General features: G+C 41.7%; 1 protein-coding gene across 1 annotated transcript in view; it reads right to left on the bottom strand.

The window, feature by feature from the left end:
* Window positions 1-13,150, bottom strand: part of PAX3 (paired box 3) — a 107,073-nt gene extending 93,923 nt beyond the window's left edge. The window contains exons 1-3 of the mRNA XM_026855005.1: window positions 13,035-13,150; window positions 5,348-5,456; window positions 5,059-5,065 (exon numbers count right to left, since the gene is read on the bottom strand). Of these exons, the coding sequence (XP_026710806.1) occupies window positions 5,059-5,065; window positions 5,348-5,456; window positions 13,035-13,150 (232 nt within the window). The remainder of the gene's footprint in view (window positions 1-5,058; window positions 5,066-5,347; window positions 5,457-13,034) is intronic.
* Between the last annotated feature and the right edge of the window lie 4,711 nt (window positions 13,151-17,861).

Genomic DNA, 17,861 nt, shown 5'->3' with positions numbered 1-17,861 from the left:
CCGGGAGCGGCGGTCGGTGCGCGGGGGCTGCCGGCGCGGCGTGGGGCAGCGCGGTCGGTGCAGCCGGGGCGCCCCACCCGTGGCCTGTCCGCCGCTGCACCGGCCGGGGTTCCCCGCCCTGCAGCCGGGCGGCGGCGACTCTGGGAAACGCTCGCAGGGAGAAAATGCCCGGTGGCTTTTTGATCCTGAATCGCGTTTTTCTGGTCGCTGTATTGATCTGGAGGGTTCCCGAGGATTCCCCGGGCGGTGGTGCTCGGGCAGCAGCAGTGCCGGTTCCAGGGCGCCCGTCAGGCGGCGAACCGGGGTTAACGTGGGAAGGCCGGTGCTGGCAGGTTAACATCTGGTCCGTACACTGCCGCTCGCAGCCTACACACGTTTTGCTTCTCTTCGGGAAGAACCTTTTGTGCACTATGTTTTTCTTTAATTATGTACAGTGAAAACAAAAGGTATTTTATTCTGGAAAACAGAGGTGGGAGGAGCTACTGATTTTTTTATTTACATCCTGACACTGCTATGAGATTGAGAGCTTTTGCCCAGTTTAATGAATAACAATCCAAACAATAAAGTGTCTGTAGCTTCCAGTGTCATATGTTAAACAGTCTGATAGATTTCACGACATGACATCTTCCTCTGTCACATCAGGGAAGCCTGGAGCAACTCCATCACCTTCAGGTGTGGCAAAGGCCATAAAAGTTAATTCTCTTTAGTTCTGCAAATGCACTTGCGGGTGGGGGTAGGCACGTAAGGCCCAGGTTTCGGCACACCGCTTTGCCCTGCCGTGTTGCTAAACCTGTATCTGGGGATCATCAACTCTGGTCGGAGAGCTGTCTCAGCTCCGACATCTTCCTCTCTACCGTGTGATGGTGCTGTACCAGGCGTACTGCAAACGCTGGGGGAGCTCCCCCTCCCGCTCAGTATTGGACCCTTCTGCCTGTGCTAGGACTTACTTTGGTCTTGAGCCCTGCACATTCTTGAAGAGCCAGACAAGATGGGCAAATCGTTGTTTAGAAAGACTGACTTGGAAAGATGAAAAGGCACATACTGCTCAGTTGTGGTGACAGATCTGAAGACTGTCCATGAGTCCTTGAACAATAAAACCAGCAAAGAGTGAACTTCCTTAAAGTTTTTCAGCTTAGCATAAACCAAAATAATGGAATAAAGTCAAAGAGAGAAAAGTAGGAACATTCTTTGTGCAGGGAGCCAGATCCTTTTTCGAATTTATCCTAGGAGATGATATAAAGTCTCTTAAAAATCTAGGTTCAGTCTCCAAGAAGAAGAAAGAAAATTACTTTTGCTGTCACTCTCCATGGGGCACAGCTACTTTGGCATGTGGAATCAGAAGTCATCCCTTTTGAAAAGTCCACACTGGTTTGCAACCTGAGAGCTAATATGTCCATCACCTGGATGACTTTTTCAGTGTTACTGGTTTCCTGGTGCTGTGTATCATCCCTGATGAATTTGGACTGGTTTCATATAACTCTGGCATCTTCCATTTTTTACACTAAGTCTCAGCTTACTTACTCAGGTATTCTTAAATGTCTGTTTCTGGTGGTTTGGTTTGCGTTTTCCTTCCCCCCCCCCTCCCCTTGCTACTGTTAGCGTCATCTTCCTATTTAATTAGTTCATTGTTAAAAGATATATGTCAAATTATCCCAGGCACCGCCCTTCCACTTAATATTATTACCACTTTCATAACCTACAGCATCCAATTAATTTTCAAAACATGTGAGAGTCCTTAGATCCAAGCAAATCTGAATTAATTTTTCAAGTAAAATTTTCTGAGGCGCTGTATCAAATGCTTTAATAAGGTCCAGATACATCAGCTGTGTTTCTGGTTCAAACTGCTTTGCCCCTGTCTTTTGTGTTCTGAGTTTTCTTATCTGATGTATATCTGCCTTGAGGTCAACTGAAACTCCACCTAATAAGTATATGAAAGTCAGCATTGGGAAAGCTTCTTGTAATTCTGGCATGAAAAGTACACAGAATAGATGGCAAACTTGAGCATAACTGAAAAATAACAATTTAAAAAATGGTAAATGCAAAATTAGGATGAGATTTAAATTTTTGATAAAACTAGGAATGAAAAAACTGGTGTGCAGTCACAGAAACTTCTTTGCTAAGAGTACCCCTGTGAACACAATGCTGTGTAACTAGATCCTGCACGAGCATGGTTGTCTTGTGTGGTCCCTAGGGAATGTTTTGATGGAACCTGGTGAGGTGCTGCTTTTTTCCGTGGAAGGGTGTGACTCGTTTTTACCTCTTTGTGTATCTAGTGGTGCTCACAGGTTCCGTCCCTGCCCTTTTGCTAGCACAGGAGCTAATGTGATGACACAGCAAGTCAGTTCATTGGGAAGATCCAACTGAACACTGTTTTATTATTTTATATACTTTTTTATTAGTATTTCTTCTGGAACAACTCAGCGAAGCAGGTTGCTGCCTGGGTGCATGAGGTCTGCAGCCAGTGCAAGGAAAAGTGCTGGTGGCTGTGTGGTCAGGAGAGGAAATGAGGCTGGGACCACAGCAGCGGTGATTCATGTACACTTACCTTACTATGGAACGAAGCCATTAATGATTTCAGCCCTTTTGTCTTAGCCCAGCGTTGTGTCACGTGTATAATGCAACATTATAGTTCAGAGCAAGGCTTGAAAGCCTGCTGTGACAGCCTGAAGAATAAGCTGTCTTGTATCCCCTAGCAGCTTTATATGCGTAGGATTGTGTTGAGCTGTAGCTCTCTGGGGGTTTGCAGATTCACCAGGCAGGGTGTTTGTGCAACATGCTCTGACTCCCTGTGATGTGGTGCTACCCTGGCTCCTCAGTCACTCGGACCCGCAGAGCACCTGGCCTGGAGTTGAAGGTGGCTTCTTGGCTGGATTCCGCTGGTGACTGAATCCAGGATTCTTGACAAGCAACAAGGAGTTGGACCATGAGTACTGGGAAACATCTTCATGTTGAATTTAAAAGCTTCCTAGGCTGGGATTGAAGAGAAAAGAAATTTCTTCCAATTTTTGGAAGAGTTACTGTATTTCTTGAAGATGCAGATACATTCTCCCTTTCAGTCACTTTAATTACAATGAGTGTTTGTTCTTTGGGTTGTCCTCTTGTAGACACTGTTCTTTAGTGGGAAAGATGTATTAGTTATTGTAAAAAAAACCCTGAAGTGGAACTGAGCCGATTCTGAGGGCTGACTTTTGGCTGAACCACTATTGGAGACTTTGGATGTTATTCCGCAGAAGTTGTGTTCTGAATTCTGAGCAAAAGTGGCAAACAACCCTTACGAAATACACATTTTTCCACTTAAAATAATCATTCTGTGGCTGGTAAGAATTGATTTTAGCATTTTAAATATTGGGCCTGATTTACCCAGTGCAGTGTGCCAGTTTTATGCTGGTGTAAGACTTGGTCTAAGAAGAGCTGTAACTGTGTAAAATGAACTGACTGATGTGCCAAGCCCAAAACCTTGTAGAAGAATCCTCCCATTGTTGACAAGGGACATGCTGGCATACATCCCTGCAGCAATAATGTCTTGTTTAGCTGGTTTAATTCTTCAGAATTCCTGTGTTGCTGTATGCAGGTATGTCTAATAAAAACCATACATAGGTATGTTTAATGAAATTTGATTTGAAATCTTGCTTTTTATTTACAGGTAGAAAGAAAGTTCTCTGATGGATGTGCAGGACAGGAATGGATCGGATGCTAGCCCAGTCATGGTAAAAAACTTAAAAGCCCTGTTTTATGCTTATGTTTTCTGTCCATTTCAAGAATTAAATATCTTGTTTAGGATTGATGCAAAGATCATTGAAGTCAGACAGCTCTTCGGATAAGTCCTTGTGATTTAATATACTATTGCGGTTGACATCAGAAGCTTTTTCACAATATTTTAATATCAGGAGCTTTTTACTTTTATAAAAGCCCACTTATTGTATGACTTTCTAGAGTGCAGTAGTAACTAAGCCTAGAGCTCATTTGGGAAGTACTTAGAAAAAGAGAACTCCTGCTTTTTATCCGTCCACTCAAATTCATTTAGACAAGTTTCCTCCTCCAACCCCACTTCCACTCACTTTTGAGGGGTGGCAAAAGCTGTGCATTATTTTTATGCCCTATCATTTTATTGTCAGATGCTGCAACATCATCTTCTGATTTCTTCACGTTAACATTTTATTTCATATAATGTATTTCTGAATAATTTATAATTAAAGTGCTTTTTTACCTTTTCTGTCTTGGAACTACTGTAAAAGCTATTGCATGCGCCGTCCATTGCATTCAGTACAGAAGGGAATGTTAATTTTCAATAATATTTGCAGGCCATTTTAGAGAGCTGAAAAAGCAGACAAAAAGGATTACGATTACAAGCAGTTCCTCCTCAGTCACAGCCGTATACAAAATATGTTGTTCTCTTAATGTATGTAATAGGAAAGATGCAGAGGTAGATGCAGAGGTACAACATTGACACACCTCTCCCCCCAGAAAACTCTCTATTGTGTTGTAGCTGCTAAGTACAGCGCTTTTTCAGTTGCCTCAGGCAACGAGGAATGTGTGAAAAACAGTGCCTTTACTGACCGCTCACATCTGCTGGTGAGGTCTCTGCCTTCTGTTCTTTTCTAGGTTAAGCTTTAAGCTTCTCTTCCTCACCCAGTGTTGACCTGCAGCCTCAAGCACAGACACACCCTCATTGCCATCAGTTTGATGCCAAATTGTGCAATAGGTTTATTGGCAATAAAAGGGTGAGGGACGCAGGTTTAAAGCTGGGTATGACTACATCAGTTCTGGTGGGAGTAGTTTCTGGTTATTCTCATCCATTTCTTTTCCATAATCCTCTGTTTTCAGCGCATGCCAAACTAACTGCATTACAAGCTTTGGTTAAGAAAGGATGAGGAACAATTTAAAATTGTGAGGGTATGTCCGTTAGTGCAATATCCTTCTCAAATAGCCAAGGTTTAGCAGCAACGAGGAGCATCACCACAGACTTGCTATCTCAGAAATGTTATTTCAGCTGCTGGCAGATGAGGGCTAACTACAGTTCAGGCAGAGGTGACTCCAGCATTGCCTCTGGAGACCTACGTTTAATCTAGCGAATGGGAGTATCAGGATCAATTGTTTGGGCTCCAGAGCCGTGCGCCCCTTGGGTCCTGTGCAGTACAGCGAAGTGCAGCCCAAGGAGCCCGCTTCTCTCCCGTGTATGGCACTTTATTAACGGCTGCCTCGAGCAGGAACTGTGTTTCTGTATTAGGGCAGGTCTGCCCTGGGTGTTGGCAGGGATTTAATTAATCTCATAGAAAACAGTATTTAAATTAGTGCGGTCGTCCAGGTTGGATGCAGCTTTAGGAACAAGTGTTTTTATAAAATTTACCTTCTCCTGAGCAAACTGCACTTCTTCAGACCCTTTGCTGACGATATAATTGAGAAAAGAATCCAGGAATTGCACTGGTTTAACTGTTGTTTTTTCAAAGAGGACCAGTCTAAAAGAAAAAGAGAGAAAACCTCAGAGAAGTCCTTTATTTTGGCCAGCACTGTGTTTTCTGCACATCACAGTAATAGTGAAGATTGAATTCGATCCTGGATGCTGATTTAGGTGGCAGTGTGAGGCTGGCAGAGCCTGTTTGGGCTTGCTTGATGCAGCATGCTGCTGCAGCAGCCTCGGCAAGGAGACAGATCTCTGCGGAGCAGGGCATGTCGGGATGCGGGACTGCTGTGTCCCATGTGGCACCTTGGGGCTTAAAATGAGCTAAGTGTTATGACTATGCTGGCCACATTAAAGCAGCTCTGTGGGCAAATACAGCCAAAATTAATAGTTAATAATAATGGTGATTAGAGTAATTAGTGAATACCAGCATGGCTGTTTGCTCTTGGGCAGTTACTTCTGCTACCCACATTGTCCTTGCATTGTTCTGAGTAGAAAAAATTATTCTTATATGGAATCACTTTAGAAGATTATTTAGTGCTTTGGGACCTCTGTTTAAAATACACAGTACATATTTAATTCCTGCTTTTATTACAGTATGTCATTGGTAACGTTAAAATAGGGATGGTTGTCTCTGAAGTAAAATCCTGCTCCAGTGAAGCTGGTAAGAATTTTTCATCAGCTTCAAAGGGGACAAGTTTTCATCCTTGAAAATGACAAGGACATATTTTTTTAAGACAGCTTGGAAACAACTACTATTGCTCAGACCACAATATTATGTATATGTGCTTAAATCAATTTTATTCAGAATGAGAAACAGATGAAGGCTTGGGGATTTTTGCATTCATACTGTTGTGTATAGTCAGATATTAAAATTGTAATTTTTTGTTTGTTTTGCACTGAAGTGAGCATATGGGAGTTTCTTTTTTAGATGAACTTTAACATCTTCTCACAAGAAATAATGAATTTAAAAATCACTTCACATGAACCTAAAACCTGATCTGTATATAGCTGAAGCCTAAGGGACCATTTCTATCAATTCCTCTGGGCTCGGGGTTAGTTTCGAATAGTAGTATTTTCTAGTGTAGATTTATTTCAGCTTTGTGCTCCCTGAAGAGGGGAGAAGAAACTATACAAGCTTCACCTGAGCTTAGGTAGCTTGTAAGGGGACACAGAAACTGAGTTGCCTCTGGAGTGGCAGGGCTGCATTCTACCCTTGCCACCTCCTGCTCTCCCCACCTCTTGGAAGCCTCTGCATTTCCTACTTGGGTCTCAAGGGGTAAATTAGGAACAATTATAGATGAAAAGAGAAAGCATTGTTTTGCCACTGTATCAGTCATGTACAGAGCACTGTGTGCACTTCTTCTCTAGGACTGTGTGCTTCTTCTCTAGGAATGAAGATGTTCAGGGAAGAGCAAGGGGACCAGGGACTGGGAAGAGCTTCCTTATGAAGGAAACCCAACGAACCAGGGCTCCACAACCTCCTGAAGAGGCAGCTTAGAGGGGATACAATAGCAGTCTAACTGGCTGCCCCAAACAAGCCAAGCAACTCAGACACAGCAAACGGATCTCCAGCATTACAAGGGGATGGAGACTGCCAAAAGGGATGCTGCCAACTTCTAAACTCACCCTGCCAAGGGTGACTGTAACTCTAGAAGGAAAGGGATATCTGATTTGGTACTTGGCATACTTCGCTGCATAGTCTGTTCTGCTGGCCCACTCATTTTCATAATATTGGAAGGGAAGATGAGAAGCTTGTTTCTAATGGGTTGATTAGATATTAAATATTTTGGAACAAAACCAACTAACAGTTGGGCTGTCTTTCTGATGGAGGTGAGAGCTCAGGATGTTACATTTGGAGAGAAAACTCTTCAATTAGCAAAAAATATGGTTCTAGCTCAGTCAAGAAAGAGATTCCTTCATCCTAATTTGAAATCCAAATTACTTTAATTGAAGAGTATATGGTTCCTGAGTTTTATGAGTAAGAATAATTGAAAATGGATTAAATTGCCATTTTTTTGTTCATAATTGTTTTCCCCCACAAAAATGTGGACTAAATTTGTACTCCCACTAGTGAATGCCAGTTTGGAAGAATTCCACTGGATTCATTGCAGTTGCCCTAGCTGCACCTTCCTTAGTAAGTACAGAATCAGGCCCTGCGAGCGTAATCTTTCCACTTCTAGACCTGAGGGAATATAACCAGGAGCCAGGTTGAGGTCCCATTCCAGATCAACTCTTTCATATGCAGATTATAAAATCAGTGAAAAACAAGCTCGGTTTGGCAGCTACTTTAAAAGAGACCTTTGGATGATTTTATCAACAGCAGAAGAGGCAATTCATTCTTCATAGTAGAAATCATCATATATGTCATTTTGGGAGATGTGATCTATACTGACGTTTTTGTGTAGAGAGAAAAATACCGTATTTGGGAGAAATTTTCTTTGTGCCACTTCAGGTCTCTGGAAACACTTCTGCCCTCAAAAACCTCATCCTGTAATCTCAGAGAAATATTTTTACTCAGTGTATTTAGATCAATATTTTTGTTTTATTTATTTCTATAGTCTTCTCTCTTTGACTGTCTGAGGCTTCAAATGAGATTTCAGAAGCTCATCCAAAGTTTTTATATTAATTCTGCTAGAAGCATGTACATTGAGTTATAGTTGTGGTTTGAATTTTTAAATGCCGATGCAAGAAAGCACCCAAAGAATGCAACTTCTCTCAACTCCCGCTCTGCTAGAGCGTTAAAACATGATTCTTTCTTCAGCCATTTCCAGGAAAGCTGCCAGCCAGATGGATGATCCATGGGGGATGGTCAACAAACATAGGTAAAAGATCTGTAGGTGCTGCCATTGTCTTTCAAAAGAATACATATTCCCCAAATGAGCACAAACATACAGAGATAACAGGGTGGGCATATGTGTCTTCTCTAAAACACTCAATGGATGTCTCGAGGCTTGTTGACTTGCATGGTGTCCATGCAAGGGCCACAGTTCAGGCTGCAGCACTGTAAATGCTGCTACAACAGTCACTCTCCCGGTCAGAGAGAACAGCAGCTCTTGTCAGGTGTGATCAGTTGCCTCTTGGATACCATCTGATATTTAACAATTTGATGCAGAGTAAATATTTTTACTAAAATAAGGATTAGTAAAATAGCTGTACAGACTGTTGACAGAGTTTGCTTTAAAGGGAGATGACAAAGTATGGCCATCTTTCTCTCCTGCAAAAAATATTGAAACTTCCTGCCATTTGGTGGTATTTAAACACATCTCAAGAGCAAAATGTTTGCTCTGACCGTGAGGCGTAGTAGAATATCAGTCCTACTATGAGTTACTAGAGGTGAAGGATCAGTTATGACTCCATTCTGAAGAGGCTTGAGGGAGCCGCCGAGGCAAGCCATCTCCTCAGTCTGCTTGCATCTGAATTCAGTAATGTCTCCACAAAGAGGTTTTGTAAACCCTATATTTCTGTCTTCCTTATGAATCCCTTTTCCTTCCTTCCTTACCACGGTCTGCAAATGGTCACATTTTTAAGGGGTTACAAACTGCTTCAGAAAGCAAGGGCAGGACAGCCTGAGGCTCTGGAAATAGGCTGGTCACACCTGAAAGAAATAGTAATCTCAACTGTACTTATCTGTATGTAAGAATAGCAGTACCTTTGCTTCATCAGTAGCTGAGTATTAATTTCTAGAATCAGGGCAAATTCCCAGAATATAAAAGGTGTTTCCATACTGCCCCGTACAGTTAATTTCATAGCTTCCAGTGTTTGAAGTAGATGACTGATATTATTTCTAGTGAATCAAGGCAAACACTATCAGACTTCCCAATGATTGTTTCTGTCTACTATACCATAAAAAATGTACATATGTATCCTCGGTTTACTGCCAGTCAATCAATGTTAAAACGTTGACATATGGATGTGGGATTTTTTGCTGTCTTTAAAATAGGATCAATGACATTAAGGTTTGTCATGTAAATAGTAGAAATAAAGCAAAAAAACCCAAGAGCTATTTATGGTTTTAGGATGACATCTGTAATGTGGGTGGCAGGAGAATAAAAAGTCGAGAATTTCAAAGTTCTTAATAGTTGAATGAATTGACTGAGTATATATTTTTAATGGTTTAAAAAGCATTATTTACCCAAAGTTCATGCACACAAACAAATAAATCTGTGAACTAAAGATAAAATAAATATATGAACTGGCTGCATTAGCCTCAATCCACTTCGTTGCTCATTTTTCACTCCCACCGATCCTTCTCTGGACTGTTAACTCCCAAACAGAAACTCATAAATTACCTGGAAAAAAAATTAATAAGTCAGCAGCTCCCAGCAAAAGTCACTGTTGTGCTTCTCAGGATGCTTTTTGTTGACTGAGTCTCTGCAGGGATGGAACAATCCTGATGGCCAGGTTAACCTTCACTGCCAATGCCCAGCTCCACACTGCAAAGAAACAGAGGAAAGAATAATACCCTCAGTCTGTTGCATTCCTAACAAGTGTTTGACAGCAGTGACTCATGCTGTCACACTGCAGCGGTAAACATTTAGAAACATAATGCTGCAGCTTCAAAAATTATGTCAGGAGGTTTCATGCATGTCAGGTGTCACTAAGGAGAAGCTATCAAGGGTCAGGCTTTCAAATCCATCTTCTGCTCTGAAGAGGATGAAGAACCATGAAAAAACATGCAGTGTACAGAGGGTGTTTGGAAGTGGTCCCTGCCAGGGCAAGAGAAGCTGCTGCTCCCCAGCAGCAGTGTCAATTACTTTTCCTCCAGAAAAGGTATGTGATTGAAATCAGCAGCTTTTTTCCAACAGTTTTTGCTCAGTTTTATACATGCTGGGTGTGAGATGCCCATTAGCAGCTGACTCCTTAAAGACCACATGCAGTGTTCAGTTCCTTCTGTGCACATGGGCTTGGAGCAAAACCCACCTTTCTAGAAATAATAGCTTTCTTGAAAGGCAAGGAAATTGTAAAGAGTAGGGTATTAAAATGTATTTGATAATAATTACTCAAGAACTGTCATGTGGACACGTTTTTGACATGCTGAATGAGGATTTATTCAAGAGAGCACACCAGGAGATGTCTCAGAATAAAACGAGCAAAGAGAAAGGATGTTTGATCAGCTGCACCCTTCCAGCAGTGCCCATGGTCTGTAGCAAAGATTGACCATTTCCAGAGCTGATTATAACGATCTAGGAGCTGGTCACTGCTAGCAAAGACCCTCCCAGGTGCTTTTGCAGGGGTGATTTACAGTTGCTGCTGAATTCCCTTGTCTTTGTGTCATCTCTTCAGTCCAGGCACTGACTGCTGTAAGCAGAGGTGCACCAGACAAGGGAGCGCCTGTAAAAAAAGTGCTAGAAACCCTTTCCATGGTTTCAGGTGCATTGAGGTAACACTCAACCCAGATAAAGAGAAATTTTCACCATTATAAGCTTAGACTGCTGCTGAGTCAATAATATTTTTTTCAGGATGTCTAGTGTATGGTATTGTAAATAAAATCAGACAGGTCAACTCTTACGACAGTCAAGCTTTTAAAAATTATTAGGGGTTAAGTCTGATAGTTAAACACAGCATTATTAATTTTTCTTCCACTGTTACTTCCCAAAACACTGAAACAGCCAAGGTATGGTATAGCCTACAAATAACCAGAAATGTTGAGAACACCTCTAGGAATTTCACAGTAGATGTGCGTGCAATTGAAGTGTCCAAGTGATATGGTACAGAATAATTATTTAAATGACATGCTAATCAACACTGAAAATTAGCAATACCATTCCAAACAATGCAAATCATAAGCAATTACATAGCATTATCTGGTTACTTACACTGCAAACAGAAAAGTTAATTATTCCTTCCCAAGACAGCAGCTGCAGCTTCAGCACATTCTCTTTCTTGCAGTTTTCGGAGATGCTTCCATGTTTCCAAGTTCTAAAATTGACTTTGCTTTTGCACTTACGTTCTCTAAAACTGAAAATATAACTGTATATATAATAAAGATTTTATAATAAAATTATGTGACAACTATAAAAACATGGGTCTACGATTCCATTTTTTCTTTTGCCTAAAGTTATGGGAGGTGATGAGCAGTTTGGACCCTAAAGGACTGATATATTAAGCACATACTGTGTGCTGAAGCTTTACATTTTTAAGGCCATCTGTGCACAGACTATGCATTCAGTGTGTTCAAGGCTGCAGAGGTATTCAGAAACCTGTTACAATCTTGCTATACTGCTCCTAACAAGGATTTTGCATAGAAAGCATTTCTCATAGTCAGAAGAGGCATACAAAACATGCAGGCTTGAGACCCGTTACAGCTGTGTGGACTCCTGTTGTGCCAAATCAAGCTGGTTTTATGTTGTTAGGTCTCAAATGGAGATCAAATCTAGGAGAGATTCAATGCGAATTGTATTTATGCGTCGCTTTACATCACAAACAAGGCCATTCCTACTGCTTCAGAGCAAAGCCTGATGAAACTTTGTAATTCTTTCTTTATTGACCTGTTGCAAATTTTTTTTTTTTCTGAGAAAATTTATTCAAAATCAAATTTACTTAAACTGTGATACGCATTAAATCAACAGCAAAATATTCAAGTGCTGTGAAAACCATAGTCTCTCATGCACTGGTTTCTAAGAGCACCTTTTACAGAACTTTGCCATCTCTTCACCATACTTGAAAACCTTCGGTTCTTCCAGCTAAGCTGAGAAAGCTCCATTTTGTTCCCTGTGAGGTTAGTGGGTGGTTGGGTCTGACATCGAGTACAAAAGTGTTAGATCCAAAGTAACAGTAACAGTTCAGTAACATGTCAACTAAATAAAATAAAAATGCAATAATCTTATAAAAAGAGTATTCAGAACTTTTGGTATTAAAACATACAAACTTTAATGGGTTCTTTCGCAATATAAACAGTGAAAAATGCAAATTACCAAAAAATGGCCAAGGCAGATGAAAGGAAGTGTTGGGCTCTAAGTACTTTGAGAAAATGACTGAGGATAATGAAAACATATGGGATGAAGCTGGGAAAAAAAATTTGTTCAAAACCTGTTTAAGTATGATGTGCCATGACACCGATGAGTTGCTGGGATTCCTGCCTGCACTGCATGGCCATAGGATTTCTGTGCCTAGCCTTAAGTGTCTTCAAACAGTGAGGAGGGATTGCAGCAAAACTGTCAGTGGAGTCCCAGCCCTCCCTCTGGCACAGCCCACATCCCACCATCAGGCTCTGTGGTCACAGGTCACAGCATGCTAGTGTTTGCAGCTCTACCCTACCAAATCTTTATCACCCCTCCAGGTATTATAGATACTAATAAGTCCTTTCCCCTGGTACCAGAGACATCTCATAATGCAGTGGCTCTGTGCCTACTCTATGGCAGTTTCAGCAGAGGTTTCAGTTTGTCTTTGTTCATGTCCTCTCAGCAGCTTTTTGTTTGGAAAACTGCAGTTCTGACATTTGTCTGTATAACTAATAACCCACCACCACGTCTATCAGCTGAAGTAAGTCTAAGTACGATCTTCTGCAGTGAAATGTGGTTTTTTGTCTGTAGAACGATGGTAAAAGTTGTGCTTGTATTTGCTCCTCCAGACCTATTCCCTCGGCTTACAAGTCAAAACAAGACTTGTCTGGCTGTCAGGATTGCAGACTCACACTGGCATCCGAAAAGGGAGCTGTGTTCTCATAGCATCGTTATCCACCCCCGGTTGTGGAATTTGTACTTCACTCTCAGCTTTGTTGATGCTGGAGGCAAAATTATCCACCATCATGACCGTGATGCCCGTTGTTGAGGAAATGCTTTCAGCGCAAGGCACTATTTTCAGCTTTCTCAAAAGTTATCCTTTGTATTCTCATCTTTCACACTTATCCTCAGCCCAGAGGTGATTTTCTTCCCTTGTGAAAATGTAGTGGAATGCTGACCAACTATTTGTGAGATATTTTGGTAGTTTCACCAGTTAAAGTTTTAAAAACTTTTTTTTTTTTTTTTTCCAGCTAGGCAGATTATAACTAACTTATTTTAAACACTCTCAGAATGCTACTCATCTAGTCCTTAGCACTGATGTTGCTTCCACTGGTTTTACAGAGAACTGCCTTTTCTAAATGTCAGAAAATCTGTACAGGCCATACAAAGTGTGGGACAGTTCTTGAATTATTGTTTTTTTTTTTTTTTCCCTAAAGCAAATCCTTCAAGAAGCCAAATGCTGGGTATTTTTCTTGGCCTTTAAAAGTAATGTGAGGTAGGTCTCAGGAAAAGGTGATTAAGCATTGTTCTATAAGAGGAATAGAAGAGAAATGATTCATACTCTTGCTTTGAGCAAGAATAAACAAGTTGTTCCATGAGCAGAACAAATGATAAAACAAGCTTCCTATAGATTTTTATTCCACATTACTAGGCAGTTTCTACTGCAATGGTCAGTCTTCTGCCCTCAGTTTTCTCCTCAAACCCTCCATCCTCTTTGTGGCCCAAACATTGATGTGCTCCAGTCATTCCTACAATCCTCTGTTCCATCCTGGAAGTATCTCTTTTTCCCTTTTCCCCCCAAAACCATGCTGCTGTATCTTTCAGCCGTGCCCATATCAGTTAGGTACTGGATAGACAAGAGGTGGAGTTGTCAGCAGTATGCCTGGAAATAAGCATGTCCTGAGTAGGACCATCAGGCAGCCCACATTGTGTCTCTGTCCGCTATTCTGCTGCTCCCTAAAACCACAGGTGTGCAAACCTGGGGAAACCTCTGCTCCTGTGATGGATGTGCTTTGAATTTGCCAAATGATTCAAAAATTGGTTGAGGGGAGGTGGTAGAGGCAGACTGATTGATCATTAATCTCCCTAAGAACATGTCCAAAAGCCATCAATGAGTTTTCTTTGTGTCCTAAACTGACCATGAGATGTTTCTTTCATTCCAGAAATCAGTCTATATTAGAATCATAACTTTCACAAATCCTTTCACTTTCCTTAGAAGAAAAGGGGTCACAGACTTTTCATCATCAGCTTATGTACCACTTATAATTGCTCATGTTGATTCAATGAGAGTTAGGTATCTTGCCTCTCCAGGTGTTCCCACAAATCCCTTTTGCTGGGTATTTGGACCCCTGGGCCCCCGAGCACCTTTGTAAAATTCCCCCACACTTCCAAACTAATTAGGGTCAGCTCATTTCTAAGCTATGAACGGCAGGCACCATCCTTTCCACACAGGGCCACCGTGGTCTTGAGTTAGCGGATGCTTAAAGTTCCTTCAGATCTGGCATGCTTCAAACCCAGTTTGCATTTTTTTTTTTCTTTTTTAATGACACTACAATTTTGGCCTTGCTTTTTCTCCCCTTCCCCAGTGGTTTGGGTCTGGTGTTGATTCCCCTGTAAGGCAAGAGGGCTTGCTTAGCCTGGTGTTCCCTGTTCCACATAGCAGCAGGAAGGCCTCAGGCCTGGCTTTATCTAATGCTTTGCTAGTCAAGCAAGGAAATATGGGGATAAAACTGGATGAAATCGTTGTGTGTGAATGCCTCTGATAAAATAATTTACTAATGCAATCTGAAGTCACAGCTGTATTAAGATAATGTCAAGAAAATGGTAAATTCTTAAAAGTAGATTCCCCCCACACCCTCTATGGCTTTCTTGGAAACCTTAGTGAATAAAGGCAGACCAAGAGCTGGAGTGCTCAAACACATGGACGAGGCAGATGAAAATGAACAGTAAGTAGAAATCCCTCACTTTTAATTTTTTGGTGGGGAAGGGGGGGCTCTATTAAGTTTAGAGTAAGTCTAGAAAAAAAATCTGTTATCTGAATACTTATCAGCTGAACGTTGACATCCTCACTGAGGCACACTCCCACTAACCTGTTTCCCTGAAGAAGAATAGGTAGAAGCTGGCTATGAATTGTTAGTTCTATTTTAATACTTGGGAAGTATTATAATGACAATGGGGAGACACAAGTATGTAGGCAGATCAGATAAATATTGACTTGTGGTTGACAAAGAGATGTTTTAAAATACCTACAGAGTGCTGGCCCTGCTTCCCTGCTTTATGCTGTGCCTCTGGATAAGCTCCTATCCCACTGGCATCAGCAGCAAAACTCTCAGCCGCACTGTCAGGGCTGTAATTTTACTCTTCAAATTAACATGTTAAAAACTCTTGTATGCTTCATCATATAGGTGGGTAAAATAAGAATTTAATTGTTTTGAATACTCTTTCTGTCATACAATGAAAATAACCAGGAAGGAACTATGGAGTGAACTCATCCAGCTCTATTGAAGTCTATGGAGAAGGAATGAAGCAATATAAATGCAATTTTTAATTGACATTCCACACTTGTGGATGTTTCACATATCCGAGAACGAGAGGAAGAACAGAAAAGCTTCCCAGATATATATGAGCACACCTAATAAATTATACAGCCATTAAAAAACAAAACCAGAAGCAAACAATGAATAATTCCTGCAAGCAAACAATATAAACATATAACCAAGCCAGAGCGGGCAGCCTCCCTCCTCAGCTGGCATGAACTGGTTCTGCTAACAAGCGAGCTGCAATCCTGTCACCTCGGTCATGGAGGAGTGTGTGTGTGTACAAGCAATGAGGAAAGCACTTGAAACATGATGTCACCTGGAGCTGTGGTTGGGCAAAACTCGAATAACAGAAGATTACATTTTGAGAAGATAAAATAAAATGAATCATGCAATTAGATGAGATCTCTGGAGTCTGCCCTGGAGTCTGAAGGGGAGCGAAGGAGACCCGTCCCCGTCGTTGCTCACAGAGGCTGTGCTGCCCACGGCCGTGGCGCTGGCCTGGCCCGAGCTGAGGCTGGGTGGGGAGGTGACCCTGCCATCTGGGGAGCCGGCACCCGCAGAGGCTGCGTGGGCATCTCCCACAGTCAGCCCAAGCAATGGCACAGGGACAAAGTGACTTTCTAAAAAGCAAAGGTGCATGGCTTTGGTTTTCAAAGGCTGTAGAAAGAAAAGCCTTGATGCAGTCCTGTATAATTTTGGGGTATTTGAGAAGGAAAAAAACAACGAATTTGCAATGAGCTACATTGAGCAAGTGGTGATTTTGCAATCTTTGTGCAAAATATATTTCTGGGGATAGAAATGGGCTGTTCTAAAAAAAAAAACCAAACAGGTGCACCAACAAAACTAATGTCTTTCATGTTTCAAGAGCAGGAATCAGCAAGTATCATCTGCAGCAGTTTTGCAGCCCCAGAGCTTGAGGGGTGTTTTCCATGTGGTAACTGCTCTCTTTCTATGGAAACCCCACAGCTGTATTAAAGGGAGGAAATAGTTAAGAGATGCGTGCTTATATATGTCTGTGTACGTCTGTACGTGTACAATATATGTTACTAATTCTGCCATTAATTAGAATTAATTGTGTTTGATTCTAATATGATTATAGAGTTAGGAGAGATATTTTAGTAGAAATTATATGTTACATTTATTGCACTCTGCACCAGCAACTGAATGGTACTACAAACTTCTTTGTATAGCCCTGTACCAAGGCTGAAGGATTGGTCAAAATCATCCAGTAGGAACATTTTGAAACTTAGACAATAAGTTTAAGATTTAAGGTGATTTGTAGTAGGTATAGTGTTTATTTACAGAAGTACTGTATGATTCGGGGGTATTGTATAAGTCCCTAGAAGAATGCATAGAGATGTCAGGACCCAGAATTAATGGGAACTGAGGAAAGCCGACTGTAACAGCTTGTAGGTACCTGCCAAGAAACAGTGAACTTAAGCAAAAGGTAATTCCGGAATGGGGAGATCGTGACCACCAACTCATGGACCACCTACCCATATTACACCCCAGACCCATTTCTAGAAGTTTCTAACCTTTACTGCGCAGAATCAGAAATAGGAGGAGGATATGTTAATGATTTCTAGGAAATAGTATGTTTATGTACGATTACTTAATGAATATGTAGAGTAAGTTCTATATAAGCTGTATGATTTTTGGTGCATGGTGTGCGTTGTTAGTCAGAGCACCCACACGCACCCGGCCATCAGTAAAGGGCTGTCTGCTTATCTGCATCACATTGGTGTCGATAAGTTCTTTATTCCGAGTTTTCGGTAACATATGTATGTGTAAATATTTGAGAGAAAAAAGAAAAGCTGACTGAAGATGGGACAAACTGAAACCGGGGCAGGCCCAGGGCATGTTTCACACCCGAGAGGGGAACTGAGGGAGGACGAGCCCTTCGGGGTGCTGTGAGTGCTAGTGCGGGGAGGGGCAGAGGCTCTTCCCCGCAGTCCTCCTCGCCTGCCTTTGCATGGCATCCATGTGTATGTGTTTTCCAGGGAAATCCCAGACATCCTGGTGAGATTCAGGGCGCTTTATCTTTGGGTTAAGAAAGCAGGCTGTGTTTATTTCAAGGTAGATTATATTAATTTTTTGTTACCAGGGTAGTCGTGGTAGGAAAAATGACAAAAAAGGGGAATTGCTGAGTTTCGCACCGCCGCCGGGTTGGGGGCTGCCGCCTCGGGTCCCGGTCCCGGT

This window comes from Athene cunicularia (genome assembly GCF_003259725.1).
Source record: "Athene cunicularia isolate RWA chromosome 9 unlocalized genomic scaffold, athCun1 chr9_part1, whole genome shotgun sequence".
NCBI classification, from domain to species: Eukaryota; Metazoa; Chordata; class Aves; order Strigiformes; family Strigidae; genus Athene; species Athene cunicularia.
This window is presented reverse-complemented; position numbering and strand designations above follow the sequence as displayed.